General features: G+C 39.1%; 1 protein-coding gene across 1 annotated transcript in view; it reads right to left on the reverse strand.

Annotated features, from left to right (window-relative positions):
• The window catches only part of cntfr (ciliary neurotrophic factor receptor), a 228,881-nt gene that overhangs the window by 89,475 nt on the left and 118,075 nt on the right, over positions 1-21,331 (reverse strand). The window contains exon 4 of the mRNA XM_067574320.1: positions 15,102-15,335. Coding sequence (XP_067430421.1) covers positions 15,102-15,335 — 234 coding nt within the window. The remainder of the gene's footprint in view (positions 1-15,101; positions 15,336-21,331) is intronic.

A 21,331-nucleotide genomic window follows, 5' to 3' on the forward strand; every position in this document is an offset into this window, starting at 1 on the left:
TAATGCTAGATAATGATGCAAAATAGCTGCTAAACTCAGATAACCTTACAGATTAAAGGATATGAGATTGAATGGCAAGCCAGTAGCGAGCTATCTGGATAACTGCTCCTTCATAGAACATAAGGCATTGTGCTGAAATTTCACTGACTAATATCAGTGATAATGGCTAATGCTATATCCATAAAAACATAGATTTCTGCACTGGGTTGCATCAGCTATATGTAAACTGGTATGAGCCACTTGGCATCATAGCACATTGTAGTAAGCTAGATTGATATTGAAATATCATATCAATAAATTAGGTCTCTGCTGGATTACTGTGTTGTAAAATGGTAGAAATTAATGAAAATATGATGCTGTGTGGCAGAAAAACTGCTGTTTTGCCATCAATGAGTTCTGTGACACCTACCCTAGCAGCATGTGTGTAAATATTTAGTTGTTACTTAGAGTTATGTTGTAACTTATCTCCACAGTGCAAGCTTTTATGTTAGTAATGCATAAATCACGCCTTAGTAATAATTCACGTTATAACTAAGTTTGAACTTCCACACAGCTGGTGCAACAGGCTGCAGCAGTTGTTTGTCCCACTCTGCAGCTACATGTTGTTGCTTGTAAGAGGCTAATATCTACTCTATAACTGTCCAGATGCACTCAGGAAATATTTACAGAAGCCTCCAGCTGCTGGAGAAGTTACATCTGATCTCCCATCTACACCGCTGTCTATCATTATTATTGAATATTACAGTTACACCTTGTTACTAATTAAATGTAGGTCTTAATCAAATAAAATAAAGTTTATTTGTACAATGCTATCTTATATGCAGTAGAATGACACAAAGGACTTAATGCAGTGGTGTAACAGTATGGATGTACTGTATGTTTGAATAGAGCAGCAGGTCAAACAACATCCAGCACTTCAGCTACCTCCAGTGAAGCACAGCTGGTAATGTTTAACAATTTATTCATTCTTTGATACGTGATTTGTTTGTATGAGAGGTAATTTTAATTTATAAAAATAAAAAAATATATATTTGTCTTGAACCCATTGTGGTGTCGGGTTTTGACTATAATATGAAAAACTTTGCAATTTTGAGGAATGAATTTGCAAATGAAACAATTCACCAGTTGCATTTATTGCAACACAATGGCTTTTCCTGTAGAATTATATTATAAAATGTGCTGTGATGTTGTTCTGAGTAATTTCTCAAAACTACCACAACAACAAAGGATAAAATAACACAGATTGATAGTATTCAATGTGTGATCGTCTATACTGCAGATGGAGATTACAGTCACACCACGCATACCAGCATATGTGGTATCCAGTGAGGACAGCAGAAATACACAAGAGTGTAACATCACAGTGTGAGATTTTCATTAGAAGCTTATATACACACCAAACTACAGAAAGAAAAATGACAAGGAAAGGAGAAAGTAATGGGTGATATGGGATAGACTAGGGAGCATCATAAGAGGATTAGTGGAAAAGAAAGAAAGAAACAGAATGAGATAGAAACCAAAGGATTAGGCCAGAATTTTAAGATATGATGAGGGAAAAATGATACATGGTTAAAAGTAATGGGCAAGAGTGATGGATGAACAGAGTAGTGGAGGGATAAAGTAAAAAATTATGTTTTAAAAAAGGACTTCAGTCTTCAGAAAAGACTACCTTGGCTGAGCTGTAAAACCTTTAAAATTCTGCTTTCCAACCATAATGAGTGTGTGTACAGTAAGTGTGTACACGTGATGCTTGCTCCTTTACATTGAATCCACAGATAATACAAGCTCCAGGCTGATGCTCGACGAAGATTCATATAAAATACTGGTTGGACAAAACATTTTTAAAAGTAAAATCTGGAGTATTTTCCACAGGTGTTAACGATTTATGCCACACCATCTCCCTTTGAAACCGCAGCATTGAGAAAGAAGGAGAGCGAAAACAATCTGTCTTGCCAGATTACTCCTGATACTCAATGGATACAAAGAGGCCAAAGCACACAATGACTCTTTTTTTTTTTTTAATATGTTTGAGTTTCCCTCATGGCTTCCCATTGACTTCTTAAACCGGGCCCACTTTCCCATTTGTTATGGTTGTCTGCTGCAATAAAGTGATGGTAGTTGCTGTTGTCCTGCAAATAGAGCAAAAAATGGAGAGGGAAGAAATTGGTGATATGGAGCGGAACAAAAGAGGAGAAACGGTTATGGAGGGAAAGAGAGAGACAGGAGAGAAATGCAGACACTGATGCTGAGAATGAACTTTCAGATGTTTAGAATAAAATCTGCAGGGTCGTAATTGTAATATATATTGGGGTGTGGGTATGGGGGGTTGATATAAACAACATAATAAATAAAAAAATTGCTATGCTACGACAGGCAACCACGTATTGCCGTCCAAAATCATTATTAGCAAATGTAATCATAATCATAACTAAACTTTGTCATTATTATTACTACTGGTTCTAGTATGGTATGGTGTACTGCAGTTCTGGGTGTGGTTTGTCCAAGTGGTGTTGCCGTACCCTAGCAGAAGCCATTGCTCACTATACTGTCTCTCTACTTCATTGCTTTCAAATGTATTGAAAAGCGGAAAACTAGAATGTAATATGAGTGTTGTAGGCTATATTTCTGTCAATTGTGATAGGTTTTGTAAAGTTTTATGAAAATTATGAATGGTTATTGTCTAACAATGTTATGCTAAATTCCTGTCACAACGTTAACTAGCTAGCATACATTCCGTGCATTAGCTGGCGAACAGCCCATACATTCTGAGCATATTCCACTCGCTAGCCGTACATAAAGTTAGGATCCGTTAATGTTACCATCAGTTGTTGATGGGACACTTATTATTGTAACACTGTACCAATAATAGCACTTCACTTCAGCCAGGACGTGCATGAAAAGGTAACGTTAACATCAATACCTCATTTTGTACTGGGACTGTAATTAAATAATATTTTAATAAATAAATGAATAATATTTTGCTAAAAAGTGACAGTAATTGCATAGAGTGGAAAGAAGCGTTTTTGGTGAAAATGGGCCGATTTGTGAGGGCTAATCAATCAACCATCGCTAACGTTAGCTATTAGAGCTAAGTTAACTGGAAAGTTAATCAGCCACAAATTCACCCAGCGACTAACAATGGTCCTCACGGGCATATTCAACTAACGTTAATGTCTGTCTTATGTTATAATTGTCAGAAAGCCCACATGAAGTCTGAGTACAGTGTCATTCATTTATGTTGCGCTGCATGTGTAATTTATGTAGAGATAGCAGTAGCTTTCATTTATTGCATAATCATATAGTAGTCTATACAGTATAGCTGAGGGCTACCCGCTGATGATAAATAGCATTATTAGTGTTTGTGTGATTAAAGTGCCAGCAGTTTTATTACAGTCAACTTTCATTCACAGTGAGTGTCATCATGAGCAAGAGGAAAGATGACAGTGACATTTGTCAGTTTTTTTTAGCCAGCCTCAGAAAAGAATAAGAGTAAGTTGAGAGCAGTGAGGAAATGAGCACCAGTCAGATGATAAAAGTATACATTAGTAAGAGGGATGAGTCAATGTTTGTTGATATAATAATTACTGCCATTCAGATCAGAAACGATCATTAATCCATTCCTGAACATCATGGCAAGAAACACCACGTGTTTACTGATAATATTTCTTTCATGTTCACTATGGTGCATTGAGAGTTAAGAGAGAAAGGGAGAGAGAGAGCATGAGGATGCCAACGGGGCAGGGAGAGCAGGTGACATGGAGTTGAGTGAGAAGAGGAGTAAATATTGATGGTTAAAATTGAATAATGACATCACAACAGTCTCATCCTAATGTTAATTTAAGCTGAGATATTCCTCTAAGTGTGATTTCTCATGTGTATTTCAGATAATACAATCAAGCAGGGAGGGAGAGTTTGAGACAATGACTGACACCGTGAGAGCAGACAGGTGGGCAAAGGTGAAGGTACAGGAGAGCAAGGGGAGGAGTTTGGACCTTGCCCAAATCAGCCAAATGTGAATGTCATACAGAGTCAAACCCTATCAAATAGGACACTCTACTTTCAGGAGAAATGATTTAAAGATTATATTTGGCTCCATTACAGCCCCTCTTAGAAGGGGGTCCTCTGTTTCTATTGTGTTAAATACTTTGCAACATAAAACTAAGACTGCAAATTCAGCTTGTGTCAAGACTGGTTTTCTAAATTGGAAGAAAGCACTGGAGAAATGTAGTGCACAAAAAGACACCCAGTGTCACAAATTAGCTGCGATGACTCGGATTCATGAGCCAAAGCCTGTTAATGTGCAACTTTCACGTGAGCTTGAAAGATAGCAGCAACAAACGAGGAGCAATCTTGTGAAGATTGTTAGAGGTGTGAAGTACTTGGCACGGCAAAGGTCTGGCTTTTCGAGGTGTTGATAAGGAGAGTGGGAATTTCAGCCAGCTTCTAAAGTACAAGGCAGAGGGTGATGCAGAGCTGACCACATGGCTGAAAGTTCACTTTGATTTCACCAGTCCTCAGGCCAAGCTGATGGGCAACACAATCGTCAAAGAAACTGTGTCGGAATTAACATCAATGCCAGTGGTCCAGTTCGCACTTACAATTGATGACACTCAGGTATATCAGGGTTTGAGCAGGAGTCGATATGTTTGCGCTTTGTAGACGCAGACCAAAGAAAGAATTCCTGGGACTCTGTAAAGTGTCATCTAGAACAGGGCAAAAATAAAGCCAAGATGGCATTTGATGTGATGATGCGTCTCGGCCTTTCTCTGTCATTTCAAAGTCAAACCTTTAACACTGCCAGAAACATGGCTGGACGATTGCAGTGGTGCAAGCCATTTTAAGGAAAGAACAACTGCTGGCTATGTATTGTCACTGTGGTCCACACTGAGCAGAGACCTGAAGAGGAGAGGAGAGCTGAGAAAAAGAGAGGGGAAGCGATAACTGGAGAGCAGCAGGAAAAGAGATGACTTGAGAGGAGAGGAGATTTGGTCCCCCTCCCCAGTGTTGACTCCATGGCTACAGCCTTGAACAGTTGGGATACAAAGGATACAGCGATCCAAATGTTTCAAACCGAAGGAAAGGACAGTGGAATAACGGAACAGACATCCAGCGGAACAGACTTGGAAGAAATGGAATATAACATTCATAAGTATGTTTTAATTAGTGTATAATCACTTGAAAATAAGAATTGTTGTGTTTTTGTTAGCTTAGAATGAGCCCTTTATATCTACAGAGAGAGCAGGTCCTATTCTACGGAGGCCATGTTTCTACAGTAGCCCAGAACGGACAAAGCGAACACTGGCTCCAAAGAGGGCCTGTCACGTTTTTTGCGAGTTTAGTGGCCACCGTAGGTTCTCCTACATGCTTGGAAGGGGAGGATGTAACGCCACTGCTAGATGCCTCTAAATCCCACACACTGGTCCTTTAAACTCATTTAACATTTCTTGTCCTGTTACAAGCTATTACTGAACCAAAAACTGGAGAACCAAGATGTATCATGGTTCAATTTACACTTAAAATTCTCATCTAGTCTCCCAGGCCAACAGTTCAGATTTTTTTTACCTTATACTTTATTGATTCCTGCAGGAAAGCCATATTTTCTCTACAGGAGTCAGAGGTCAGCTACAGTGCAAATTCTCCGGAACGGTAGAAAGTCACAGTCTTGCTCAAGGACGTTTGGTGGCACTGCGGCCTTGCATGGGCCAAATCCTATATACTCATTAATTTCAGGTAATTTTGTGAGATGAGTATGTGAGACTCTGTCACTCTACGGATCAATGTGTCCGGGAAATCTCGAATTCCTCAGGATAAAAAAGGCAAGATTCTGTTTCTTATAAATCAAAAATATTATATGTGGCAGTAACGCAGATTAGCAACATAATTTCTACCAGGTAGTTCAGCTAAGGTAACATTACACAAATATAAATCAAGTTTGGTTGAAATCAGATTTACTATCATGAGGTTGGCATTTTCAGATTAAAACTATTGCCTGTTTGTACTGAAAAGCCTCCAGGTCTACTTTTCATTCAGTAAATACACATTTGAACTTTTTAATACTTTAAAATGCTCATTTCACACAAAGTTTCGGCGGTTTGGTTTGCTTCTCTTGCTGACAGAAACGAGACCCGAGAGACAAGCTGAGGCTGACAAACTGTTGAATTAATTTCTAAGGCTGTGCAAATCCTGCATGCAGGTATTTTCTATTTATCATGATTGAGCGAGTACTGGGACAAGCGTGGAGAGTAATTAAAATGTAAGCTGAGTAGTTCCAGCAGTGGCCTTACATGTGGGGCCAAATACTTCCTTAGTTTAAACAGGAAGTCCCAGAGGAGATGGAGCTCTACCTGTTCACCCTCCTCCACAGCGATCTGTCTGCAAAGAGACAAGACGATTCCATTACCCAGCGATGTAGCACGGGTCCCCTGAGTGTGTGTATGTGTGTGTGTGTATGTGTGTGTGTGTGTGTGTGTGTGTGTGTGTGTATGCGTGGATATACACACAAAAACAAGCTGCCCAGGGAAAGGAAATAGATATCAATTGGTGCGTGTGTGTGCGGAAATAAGTTGCCTGAGGGTAAGAGATGCACATCAATCTAACAAGAGAACTCACTCCTCCTTCAACTCATCCTCAGTAAAGCTGCAGGTAACCAATCAGTGTGTGTGTGTGTGTGTTTGTGTGTTTGTGTGTGTAGTCTTTCATAGGCCACATCTGTGGGAAAATAGTGGATTTAACCACTTGGTCAGGGATTTATAATCTAAATGTGAAGATAATTAGTTTATCCAATTTAATTTGACTGAAATTATAGCATATCCTTCAAATAAGGTTGATTATGATTATCATTACGGTTAGGGGAAATAACCAGAGGGTAAACATATGTCACTAAAATGTCCTCAAATGTAAGTCATCCAAATGTGAGCTTTGTGTTTGCATATTTTAGTCGGTGCAGTCGGTCCCATACTTTGAGAAATCAGTATGTTTTTTCTTCAAAATCCTTCTTTTTTAAATTTTACAAAATAAACTAAAGATTTCTAATGTTACATGTTGTCGAAACACAAGCAGCCACAGAAGAACTTTGCCAAAATAAAACTGGCAGAAACAAGCAGAATTTTGATTAAAGCAGTGACTCATGGCTCTTAGATTAGTAACCAAGATTAAAAATGTGACCAGACGTGTAAGCTTTTGGCTTTTGGCAGTTTTTAATATTATGTGTTAAAATCCATTTCCCCCCAATAAAGAACTCTTTTATAATATATCGTCCAGTTGTCCAACACTGTTATTGACTATGCTTGTACTTACATACTTGTTAGATTGAGAGAGAAAGACAGAGGTAGTTTCTTTCCAAAGAGAACTGAAGTAAAGCTAAAGGCAGAAATAAAGAGTAGATTTTTTGTTGACCTTCTAAGAGAGGTGTCCATTTTTTCTAAACTTTCTCAGTACTAACCACATACACACAAACACACCCATGTATGCACACACACACCTTAACCTAAGCCAAATGGCCTCAGAACCAAACCCACACGCACAACATTGGCGGTCGAGACTTCTGTTATCATTTGTAGCATAAAGAAAAAATTCTAAACCGCAACTAAGTTTACATAACGGAACTTGAATGATCTGAGAGCAGTTCTGAGAGACTGGATTTGTTTATAAGACTGTGTCAATGCCAAACCTAGACCCCATTTCTTGTGTGATGATTTATGGTATAAATTCATTACCAAACAGACGCCATTCCTGCTCACAATATAAATGTTTTCTTCATTATAGATGTTTAAAATCTTGTCATTACAGTAATGGGAGTGCTCTGTCTAGAGTGCCCTGCTTGTCCCATGAATTATCTGTCAAGAATTTGGGTGAAAAAAAAAAAAGTATTTCTTCTTGTGTAGTGTCAGCTGGCAGGCTGAGTGACTGGCTGGCACCCTGACTGCCTGAGTAGCTGGCTAATGGGCTCTAAAGATGAGGAGTGATCAGCGACAGAGCTTTTAGATATGCATGGCCCGATGTTTGGAGTGCCACTGCAATTTCACAGCTTTCCAACAAATCATCACATTTTGAAAGTGATGGTTACCATGGAGCAAGGCAACTGTCCCGCAATATCAATCTCATGTACTGTCAACCTTTTTCTATTGCATGTAGACCAACATTTCATCCACTGAACACTGCACTTCAAGATTCATGGATTAAATCTAAAAGGGGACAAACAGAGAACAAGTGCACATGTCAAATAAAGTTTTTTTTATGGAATGTCAAACCTAACAGACTCAACAACTGAAAACTATTTTAATCAGTGGCAGGATGTCAGATTCCTGGACTTGCATATGAACATGAGAATATTAGAAGACTGTCTTCCCAAGAAAAACAACACATTAGGTCAGAATGTCAGCTATGTTTGAGTGACTAGCAGCCATAGTGATTATGACCTGGAGCAATGGTGCAATTCAGATGACATATATACTGTTCCCGTTAGGGGTCACCACAGCGGATCATCCGTTTCCATCTCTTCCTGTTCTCTGCATCTTCCTCTGTCACGCCAACCACCTGTATATCTTCCCTCACCATATCCATAAACCTCCTCTTTGGCCTTCCTCTTTTCCTCCTGCCTGGCAGCACTATCTTTGGCATCCTTCTCCCAATATAACCAGCATCTCTCCTTTGCACATGTCCTAACCATCTCAATCTCGCCTCTCTTGCTTTGTCTCCAAATCATCCAACCTGGACTGCCCGTCTAATATGCTCATTCCTAATCCTGTCCATCCTTGCCACTCCCAATGAAAATCCTATAATTTTCGACTCTGCCACCGCACTTCCTGATTCACTATCCTCACATCATCTAACCTCTCTCTCGTATTCTTCATTCATCAGCCCCTCAAAGTACTCCTTCCACCTTCTCAACACACTCTCCTTGCTAGTCAGCACATTTGCATCTCCATCCTTCATCACCCTAACCTGCTGCATGTCCTTCCCAGCTCGGTCCCTCTGTCTAGCCAATCAGTACAAGTCCTTTTCTTTTTCCTTAGTGTCTATCCTCTCATACAACTCTCCATATGCCTTTTCTTTAGCCTTCGCCACCTCTCTCTTCACCTTATGCTGCATCTCCTTGTACTCCTGTCTACTTTCATTTTATTAAGCATCCTCCGGTCCTCTGAAGTTTGTATCCCCGAGTCGAACTTGCCAAGTCCTCAACACACCTACCTGACTGTACTGTGACAAAGTAATCTCAACTCAAAGCTCTCACAAAAAAAAAAATAACCTCATTGACAGACAAATGTAGTAAATTATGTATTCAGTCTGTAATGTAACTATAATAAAAACCTGAACTGTTATGTACCTTAATAAAATAAAACTTAATTTAATATAAACTGATCTGTTAATTTTAAAACATTTATATTTATGTAAATGTGGTGATATCTGTACATATAGAGCTCCAGAGGCAGCGCTGTTGTTCTGTCCAGTAAAAACATGAAGCTTCATTTTCCATTCAGACAAACTAACAGCTACAAGTGTTGGATTTCATCTGTGAGACTAACATTTATCTTCCAAAAGAAATTATATCGTATATCAAAATGCTGCAGAGACATTAGAGCCAGTAGTAAATCACCAAAGAGCTTCATGGATCAGTTCATGAGATCATGTTCTCCACGGAGTGACTACATGTTCACTGGCCAATCATCTCAGGATTCTGCTGAGATGACTCCCATGGGCAGCTCCTCACATGTTCAAAAATGTCGGAGCAGATAACAGCCGTTATTTGGATAAACTGACCACATATTCAGAGTGTACATGGTTACTGATCAAATATTAAAACTCAATAAAGTGACATATTAACAGTCCTACAGCCAAAATGACATCAGCTTTTAGCCTGCTTTAAAATCTCTGATATCGCTGGCGGTTGGTACAAAATGCATTCTGGGTCTGCTGGTAATGGCATACTTAAACATTCATTTAGCAGGCAGTATGCAGTACATACTCATTGAGTATGTAGTAGGAAGTATGTTAGTAGGTGGTTCCGAACACAGTCTATGTGTCTTGTAGGGTGACTGTGTCACAGGTCACCGGGGTGAGCGGCTGGATATATGACCCACTGCAGTCGATGTTGTGTTAGCCGGGAGGCTGAACAACTGGGTGGTTGCAGCCCATGTTGTGATGCTATAAATTGTTTCGCTGACGGCCATTGAGGACAGCAAGAGATAGAAGAATGGACAAAGCCAGAAAAGGGCAAGACAGCAATAACTTCTCTGTTGTGACAGCAAAGCAAAGGGATGTTGTATTTCACCAAAGAGGTTTCGAATTTTACGACCTCTTGCTTATTAAATTATAATGAACTTTTACTGTCCATGCACTTTCTTTTTTTTTTAATCAGTCCTTCACTTTCTATCTCTCTACCGCTGAACATCATTTCTTTAAAGATGGTGTCTAAAGATGCCATCAAGTACTCTGGTGCTGGTGTGTTAGTGTGTGTGTGTGTGTGTGTGTTTATGTGTGCGCCCCTGAGTGTTTGCTTACAGATGAGATAGGCATCTTTTTTAAACACTGTATGACAATAACATCCTGCCATGTGTGTGACAGCTCAACACATGTGCACACAGATTCACAGACACAAGTACTCACTCCTATCCACCCACACGTACACACACACACACGCCAGCACACGATTCAATAGTTATGCGTAATTTTTAAAAATAATTGTAGCTTTGTATCTATTCAAAGTAACTGACGGAATGTAAACATCCTACAGCTATACAAAGTGGTGAAATAATGCAATGAGGAAGAGAAACAGACATCACAGCGCCACTATACTTTCACATAAAAATACAAGACAAGACACACGCAACCGTGTGGTCTCCTGGAACCGTGGAAATGATGTTGACATACTCCTGGAGAAAGATCACAAACGCTCCATGAATTTAAGACGGAGCAAACACAGATACACACACAGACGGGTTTGGGGTCATAGTATGACGTCCTCTTGTCTTAATGCAAACCAGTGTAAACACACAGCTAACAGATCTACAAGCCAAAACACCAAGACAAAGAGAGATGAAGGGGGGGGAGCTTTGTATGGGAGTTCTGGCGAATGACATTAACAGAGTGACGCAGAGTGACAATGGAGACAAGCAGGCAGTGGCAGGATGGATGTAGGAAAAGAAATGGAAAAAGAAAAAAAAGATAAGAAGGATATAGAAGTGACAAAGAGAAAGAAGAAGAGACATAATCACAAAGTTTGAGGAAAAAAGAGACAAAGAGTGAAACAGAACGATTTAAAAAAAGCAGAGACAGATGGCTCTCTGCTATTCTCCTGATAACACTTCTGTGTTAAACATAACAAGCCCCTGGTGTAAGTAATAAACACTGCATAAAATCAAACTATCATCATGATGGTAATCACAACAAGTGTAGCCTGTCATGGTGTCATTATCACTGTATACGCACAACACGTTGTGTTTTGTAGGTGACAGTTAATATAATGAAAAATACAGATAAAAATGGAGAGAAAGATCCAGGATAAAGAACAAAAGAGAAAAGTGCAAAAATAGAGGGAACAGCGGGACAGTGACGACAGATAAGAAAGAAAAAGCTGATTGGAGAAAAACAAGAGAAAGAGAAACAAGCAGGCAGAATATGAGAGGACCATCTGAGTTTCTGTACTTTAGAAAAGTCAATGTTGCTCAAGTGTGTGCCTTGAACATGTCATAAAATCACCAACCGTTATCAAGGCAATTACATTCACTGCTGGGCAGACCACTAAGGTATTGTTCTCACAATCTTGTAATTGACCCCTGATGAATAGTTACACAATGTAACTCTGTTTCTCTCTCTCACACACACACACACACTGTTTGAAACCACCAAAGCATCATCACGATGCAGAAAATTACGACGGGTGAAAAGAAACACACTCATGCACTTTAGCTTGCACACAGACATGCAATATATATCTCTCCATCTCTCTTTGCCTCTCTATCTCACACACACACGCACACACATACATATATACACACACATATCTTCTGGCTTGTTTATGCATTGTATCATTCACCCAGCTGACATAATCTACCAAAACATAAAACTCTCATTAATTCAGTATTATTTCAGCATTCAGTAATTCATCATTGCTGATATGATTAACCAAACTGTCACGCTCCCATATAGTCTCATTCATCAAACATTTGCATGGAAATGTTACATTTAACATTAGGCAGGGATAAAATCGTGATGTGAGGTTTTCTTGGCTTTCTATTGGTACTGTTGACAAGAGCGTGGAAACGCACGAGCTTACACACAGGGGCAGGGTTTCCTGGTTAGCTGACGGTGGCATGTCCTGACCGCTTTTTCAAAAACTTGTTGGCTTAAATGGGGTCATTTATTTCTATATACAGTATGCTGTGTAACAAATTCACAGTAGAGCCATTTACTGCGGTGACATTTTGACTCTCCAAAGGCCTTTCTTTCAACCTACCTTTCTCTGATTTAGGCCTGAGGTGGGCTCTACAGTACAACAGTGTAAGAAAACTTGGTCGGGGCTCATATTTTTCAATGCCATGGGAGTGATGAATAAAGGTTTTTCTGTGGTAGTGTATCAAAAACGTGTGTCACTTTTGGCTCCGTTCTTAAGTGGCCCGCCATGATTGATACCAAAGAGATTTCTAATTTCACCTGGTAGCCAGCTATAAGCTGCAGCATGATTCCTGTGGTAATTTAATTTACAAATGCTGCCTATTCTACAGTATACCCTACCAACAGACCTAAATGAGAGTGATCACTTGTATGCAAGGAAACGCTGGAACTTAAAAAATGCACCCCTGTTTTTTTCTGACTACAGTAATAAAACATTAATTCGATATTGACTGCAAAGTAGTTTCAAAGCTGTCATTTAAGAATAAAGAGGCAGACATCAATCATGAAGCATTACTGCAGTGACAGTTCTATTCAAATAGAGCCAAACTGGTAGAGAGAGGAGGTTCAGCTGCAGATTAGACGAGGCAGTTGTCACAGTAAATCTGAGGTATTAATATAAGTAATATAAATAAAATTGAAACCGCATTCGTATAGGTTTTGCCTTAGATAAAGCCAACAGTGTTTACTTGACTTTACACAATGGAATCCATGAACAAGTTGGAATATAAGTTGTAATTCATAAAAGCAATAGTATATAATGATGTGGCACTGACATGTTACATCTAGCCACACAGAATCATGTCTAAATCAATTATATCGTAGAGAAAACCTTCAAATAATGACCAAATAAGAATTTCATTCCCTTTAAAAAGATAATCCGTATTCGAATAAGGATTTTTTCACTTTAGCTAAATACCACATTTAACAAAAGGTGTTATCACTCCAAATTATCCTCAGGAGTACTTGTCATTTTCAAGTCCATCATATCTCAAAACCATTATTATGCACCCAGTGTATAAAAACTTCACCATCAGAATAATGGTTCTCAAAGGAGGCCAATGCCAACTCACAGACCACTGTGACATGCTGTTAAATTGACATTCATTTTTGCTTTTGTATGATTATTAAAATGAGCGGCCATAACAGAAAAATGACCAAATGTCATTTTAACAACTAATCATTAGAGCTTGTCAGCTGGCAACGAGTCCTACTGTAAGGACTGTTATGATAACAATTCAAGTTTTATATTAGTATTTAAATTTTAAATGAAACAGCCATTCAAATATAACTTGCCATTAAAATTGTCATTTAGCTAAAGGGTTTTACTATGTAAGCGACAAAAATATATTTAAATAGTCACTTATAAATGAAGGGTAGTCCAAATAATCTGTAAGAAACAGCATCTCGGGAATTTTAACAAGCCAATCCAGTCATTCAATCGTTCTTTCGTGCAATTCAAGAGCATTGATATTGCAATGTCGTTAACACAAAGTCATAATGTCAGCACTTGACAATTATGAGTAAATCTATTCAACCCAAGTGTGGCTGTAATTTCGTAAATAGTATTCCTGAGACTTGGAACTTTACCACACAGCAGCTTCCACAAAGTGCAACAGCATGCCATCTTCAGAACAAAGTCAGCGACACAAAGTTGCAGTGAACGACTTGCAAAAATACATTTTACACACTTTCTAGTGCCGAGTGACCTAACAAGTGTATTCTGGAACTTCAGGAAACAGTGACATTCTAGAACCATTTGGTCAAATTCATCAGCTAGCAGCCTGTTGCACCAACTGACCATAAATTTGATTGTAAATTTGAGTGTACAGCAGTCAACATCAACGGCTATGTTGTAAGTACCTCGTTTCACACTAAACTCACTACTTTGTTCACCATCTCTAATTACACTATAATTAGCATAGTCAACCATAATCAAAACATTGTTGCACAGAGTGACGTTTCATCCATAGTGCATCATTTGAGTAATATGGGAGAGAAAGATTTTTTTTTCTTTTTTTCTGTATCATCCATGAAACCATAACCATCTATAAACATTAAAAGCATCGCAAAAGTCACTAGAAAACTTTCAGTGACAAGTTTATGTTACAAACAACCAAGTGGAGCTGGCATCATAAATGTAAATGAGTGTATTTGGGTCACAGGTAATGTGCACCCAGTGTAAATATCAAACATTTTTGCAACTGTTCTGCTGTAACAAAAAGTATGACTTACACCGACTCAGAAGAGATGTAAAGTTAATTATATTTTAGCTCCAAATTGTAAGTAGCTAAGTTATAGCATAACTCTCCCATTACATTCAAAACACTTACTTGTAGTTGGTACAGTAAAGCCCTAACAACAAAGTCATAACATGATCATGAGTATTACATTTCCAAAGGGCTTGAAGTTACAACAATTAATTAGCGCTGCAACTGAAGTTTTATATTTTCTTTTATTATTTCTGTCTTTGCTTACATACAAGCTAAAAGTCAGAATTTCTCATTATTAATTCATATATTTCTTTTGGAGTTGTAATTGCATCATGGTCAGTTTGCACCAAATGTTTTTTTTTCCTCATTTCTACTCAGCTTCTTCCTGTCAGTCTCCTTTCATTGCTGCAATGACCCACTTTCCCCTTTGGGGTGATTAAAGATTCATCATGTCTTATTTGAAAGTAATATTTGGCGGGCAATTGTCTGGCTACTTACTGCCGATGCGGAGATTGATGGTGTCACGTCTCTCTCCGTGTGGGTTCTGAAAGCAGCTGTAGAGCCCGTTGTGGCCCAGGGCCACTTGGGTCAGCATCAGTCTGGGGCCCTCTAGACTGTGCTGGGCCTTCACGTCCGTCCCGTTCACCTTCCATGACACTGATGCGTCATTGTCCAGGGAGCCGCACTGCATGGTGACATCACTGCCCATTCGCTCGTACTGGATCCTAGCAACTAGAAACAGACAGAGGCAAAGATTAATTGTTTGTGATATGAATAGGTAAAAAACAAGTGAAATATCTACAGGGTGAGATTACTGCCCTTTTTGCAGACAGGCTCCTAGCAATTGGAAAGAGTCCAAGTTAAAGCCTTTATGATTACATCAGCGTATACAAGAGGCAAAATATTCTATGTGGAGACATCCCTGCATATTCTGCCATACAGGTTCCTAGCGACAAGAAATAGAAGTTTTCAACTGATATAATGAACAGAATATGGGAATATGGAATTATTATCATTCATCTTATTGTTGAATTCAATCTTTATCAATTAATTTTGTTGTTTTTAATATTGTCCATCTATGCATATTGAATAGACACATTTGCTGTGGCAGGGAAGAACCAAATGGAAAATATTGTTTACTATTTTTGTCCAGTTCATAAATAGCTCTCATCTAATTTCTTTATTAATTTGTAGTGAATGAAGCATGGGTAAAGAAAGTCATATTTCGTTCCATTTAGTGAGCCAGATTTTGTTATTGAATGTCTCTGGAGGCACTGAAGGGAAATGTTATTTTTACTTTGAAAACATTGAGAATTTGGCAGAAGTAAAAAAAACTGCCTTTGTCCATTGGTTCAGTCAAGTTGTAGGGACGGTGACCCTGAGGGTTAAGGGATATATGTGAGCCTAATGGGGGTTTTAGCCAGGACCCTTGGGGTTAGTAGCCCTGCACTGTTGATAAGTCCCACAGGACCTGTCATGACCACACAAAGTGAAGACGTCAGATTAACACTTCAACACTGAGGATCAACAGCACAACAAGAAACAACAATAAAATATTGATCCGTATCTTGGGAAAAGCCCTCGCCTACAAAGAAAAGGAAAAAAAAAAAAAGAAAAAAGTGCCCCCGCTGTTCTGGGATCAAATGCTGTCAAGATTCTTGCCTTGCTCTAATGTCTGTCTTTGTCTGTCTGTCTCCTCCCTTCTTTCTTCCTCACCACAATGCCTCTCATTTCGCTGTTTTTCACACGAGCTAGCTTCCTTCTCTCGGTCTCCTCAGACATGCCTCTTAACGTAGCTGATACAGATGTCAACCTAGTGTTTCATGTTTATTTCATGTCCCACAACAGAGCCATCTATATATGACAAGATCCCTGTCCCCATTAACATTAACCTGACACTGCTTGTTCTCTCTCCTCTCCGTCTGTCATTCATTTCCCCTTAACCTCCTCAACCCTTCATCGCTGTTCTCGCTTTCTCTCATTTTTTTTTCTGTTATCAGTCCTTTTTTCCTCCATTCTGTCCATCCCAGTCATCTTCATCCCTCGCCCTCCTCATTTCCCTGAGTCCAAAGTCCACATAATGTGTGCGCATATGCATGTCTACTGGCAAGAAATGCCAATTGCCTTTGATCTCCTCCTCTGCCAAGTTACTCTGAGTGGACTTTATTTACATAAAAAGTTATTTGCATCTTAGCAAAAAACCATAGAGTTTGACTTTGATGTTAGCTTTGATGATGATGCTGGTGCCCTTGTGTGACAAGAAAGTGAGGAGAGGAGAGGAGAGGAGAGGAGAGGAGAGGAGAGGAGAGGAGAGGAGAGGAGAGGAGATCTAATACTCTCCTGCAGTAACTTTCATACAGAGTTTCTGGGGGGAAAAAAACATCATTCTACTATGCTGTTGTTATTAAATCTACTATATTATCAAGATATCATTCAGAAATTTAATAACTTAGAAAAGGTCCCTGCCTAAAATTCCTTTAGGTGGCATTAAGCTGTTATCAAAGTAGGAAGGTGAAATCCTAATCTTCTTCCAACTGATGTCATCAGAAAGGAGTTTTTATAAGCAGGTTTTAAAATAAAAAATCTTTTGACGAGGAGCATGCCCCTTAGAATATTTTTGCTGAAATGACCTTTTTGCAGCTGTTTCTCGCCAACGTCCTTGAAAGTCTCTACACAGCACTGGTTCTTTGACCTGCTCTCTTGTCCCCCTGTTCCTACATCCCATCCGTCTTATCGTCTGGGGTTACGTCACTCTTTTTTCTACCTCCGTCCCTTCCGATATCCATTCGTACCCCCCGGCTCTCGCTCCTTCTCCCTCTTTCCCCGTTTCATTTCTGTCCTCTCCCTTTAACCTCTCCCTGTTGTTCTTCTGTCCTATCCAAGCTCTCCTCCTCTAACTCTCCAGCCGTCGGTCTCTATCTTTATCTCTCATCCTCTACCCCTGTCTCTCCTTACTCTCCTCCCTGCCATCTGCCTCTGTTTCCTGCTTTGAACTTTTAAGTTCTCCTGCTCTCGACTTTCTCACCCTGTTTTTCTCATTCAGTTCAAAATGTCTCTTTCTCCTCTACCTTTCTCTGTCCCCTTGTCTACCTTGTTCTGTTCTGACTCTGGAACACATTAAAACACTGCATGAAATAAGTTGGTATGTAAACATACAGTAATGGCCTAACTGCCCTCTGCCTAAAAAACTATATGTTTGATTTAATGATTTAAACACAGCTACCGTGTTTATGTTTTTTTTGTGGCCATAACATATGTGTAATAATACACACCAAGGTGTCAGGATGTAGGACTTTGCCTCCTCCTTGTTTTAACGCTCACTTAAAGGTTATTCAAATTTTTTCTTATTGTAAACAAAGTCCATGAAAAGACCAAAACCTAATAATGTTAGTTTGTCTCTCAATACTGTTTCTCCTGAAGTTGTATACCTTTAAGAATTGATTACGATCATACATTTTAAATGACAAAGCAATTCCCTAAACAGCTGTGCGCTGTAGTGTTTCAGCAAACATTACTCAAATAAGCATAAATAGGGCATTTGTTGGGGACTATTTTCAGCTGTGGATTGATACAGCTGAGAATAGGCTACTAAATATTTAAATGGTGCATGTGGGATGGATAATGAATGGAGGTTTATGGCTGCACAGGCAATACTGTACTTGTTTGAAAGATCAATTCATGTTGGTTTTGGTCTTTAATGGAATCTCGGGACAATAAAAAATATTTTATTGCCAAACTCATCTTTTAAACTACAAGCTCTAGTTTGGGTGTAATTGGGCTTAGGGAACCTGGACAAATACCAGCATGCCAGCAAGTGTTTCCACTAAAATTCAGACAGGTGTGTCAGATGTGACTGCACACTTATCATTTACTGTGATCTTTGTCTACATCTATCCCTTTGTAAGTTATTCCCACTGTCTGCGGCTGCCTTACTTTCCCTTATCTCCTTCTCCCTCTGTGTCTCTCTCTCTGTTCACCTTTCACTCACCCCTCTCCTTCACTTTCTCTCCCTCTCACCTTGAAACCGCTCGCCTACTGAATTCTACTGAAACTTCAGCATTCATCAGTGGCACGCTGCCGATCATGAGCATTCTGCACGCATGCCACACATGCATAATACACCTTACAGCAACACTGGAAATACAAGCAGAGATACACTTACGAATACACTCATGTACTCACTCACGCATATGCACATGGCTCCCACACCGCCCTGCATAATGTCCTCATGCCTCATCAACATAAAGGCAAGCAGGCCTAATAACCATAATGACATTCAGCTCAAGTGCTATTGATCTCAGGGTAATAGACAGGGCATTGTAAGCAGCATTAGAACACTGTTATTCCCTACCAAATGAGAATGAAAATCATCAGTGTCCTTCACATAGTTCCAATTTGACAATTTTTACTCATTATTCTACTTATTTAGGTTGATGCCAGCTAACACTGTCCTTCGTGAATAAACAGTCCCCTCGAGAAAAACCCGAGCGAGCAGCTAAAATTTAGACAAGTTGTACTGCGATAAAGGCAAAGTCAAATGAGTCAAAATAACACTAAAATAAAATTCAAGTCACAGTTTCAAGGTTTAGAAAAATACTAAAAATGTCATGTATGAATTCAACAAAAAATGTTTTGGTGAAGAGTTTATTTCATATTCATATGTTTTGCTTAGTTATTCTACAGTGTGGAAAAAAGACTAGGGATCACTAAGGCTCAAGGGGTTGCCTTGGAGACACAACTAGCTTTTCACCCGTTTCGGGAAAGCTGAACGTTTCACTCATTCAGTAGTGTTCTGCAGGGCACTAAGGGTATTGTAGTTCATATGCAACCCTGTGATGTTTTCCCAGAGCAGTGCATTATCATAAAGAGCCAACATAATGTCATGTTGTGAGGTCACTGGTGCTAAGACCTGCAGGACATTACAAGCACATATCTCTCACACACACACATACACACACACATACACACACACGCGCAAACCCACGGGAAATGAGCCGTATGTGTAGGTCCATAGGCTGTTTACTAAACTGGCATAAGTGATGAGCCTCACAAACATACACACACACACACAAAACGACACACAAAAGTCAAGCATCACAATTATGCACATAAACACATGAATGCATACACACAGGAAAAAAAATGGAATATATACAGTACACTTGCACTTGCATAATCCCTTCATAAACATAATGTCATACAGTACACATACACACAATACAGTAGAGGTCAGAAAGAGAAAGGCTGGTTGGATTCTGAGTTCATGTGTGTTGAACATACCAGTAAAGGTCAAAGTAAGAACAATTCGGGTTAAGACCAGTGGAATGAAGGAGAAACAGAAAGAGGCGCAGAAGGGAGAGAAGAAGAAAAATTTGAAGGTGATGGTTTAAAACAAAACAAAGACACAGACGGTGAGATAGAGTGAAAAGAAGTCAAGGAGGATGGAGACATAGAGAATAAGTGTTGTAATGTTCGCTTAATGCGGACATTCATAAATTCATTTCATCTCCTCTGCACCTTGATTAACCGTAATTCAACCAGAAAGATCAAATTATCATTAGCCAAAGTGTCAGAGAAGATATTCATGAGTACAAGTGGCCCCCGCTGTTTAAATAGCTGATTAAACACTGCTAGAATTACTTGTTCAAACATCAAGTGCCATCGGAGCCGGACACTGTTATACCTTTCTACTGCAGCATCATCAAATGTCTGTTGATGAAGTGAGGACACTGACTCGGAGGAACCAGTTAGCTCGAGGCTTATTGAACTGAGAGAAAGGCCTCAAATATGATGATACAGTAGCTGTGATTTAAGGTTAACAGGCTAAACTAGCCGTGCACAAACGCTTTAAAAACACATGTAGCGTCTAAGCAAGCAGGTGATATAAAATTAGAGATTAAATTAAATTCATGCATGTGGACAGTTTCCATGGCATTTCTTGAAGAATAAATGGTTCAATAAAACTTAATCAGCCCTTTGCTGAAACATTTAAAACAGACTATGTTTACGTTTTACAGAAAGTGTAAAATATACACTACCTACTACTAATTTGCATGTACTTTGCCATAATTATTGTTTTAGATGTCTGACTGAGTGATTTTGTTAATGATGATATTTGTCGTCTTGGTTTTGTAGGTATAATGTTGTAACTTGTCACCTGGTTTCTTGCATCTTTGCCGTTTTAACATCAAGATTGTCGGTTCTTTTATTCAGTCATCCTTGATGTTTTTGTAGCTGTGTGATTTAATGTTTTTCTTTTGATAATGTCAAATGAAGTTAACTCTAACTCTAGCTGAAGAGATGGTAGATCAGAAAACTGTCATATGAAAAAAAAATATTGTAAAGGTCATATGGATTATTTTGAAAGGCGAAGATATGGGTGACAGATCAGAAACACGCTCATATACCGGAGGTCATTTTGGCAAGCATTAATACACTTTTTTGTTGTTTAAGCATCAAGACTCGTTTTTCTTCTATAGCGTTACATCAAAGATCGAATATTAGACTCTACATATGCTTTTCAAAATAAAAGTGAAAAGATGTTTAAATAATCACACGCTCGGCTTGATTTTTCCTCTGGGTTAGTAAAAACTGGGACTTCTATGTTGGCAACATCGTCGCACACACAAACACACAGTTAACAGACCGACATTCACACAGTCTCAGACAGGTACACAGTATCTACTGACACATCTAGTAACCACACAACCCATAAAACAAACAAACAA

The sequence above is a fragment of the Thunnus thynnus genome, chromosome 19, assembly GCF_963924715.1.
Source record: "Thunnus thynnus chromosome 19, fThuThy2.1, whole genome shotgun sequence".
NCBI classification, from domain to species: domain Eukaryota; kingdom Metazoa; phylum Chordata; class Actinopteri; order Scombriformes; family Scombridae; genus Thunnus; species Thunnus thynnus.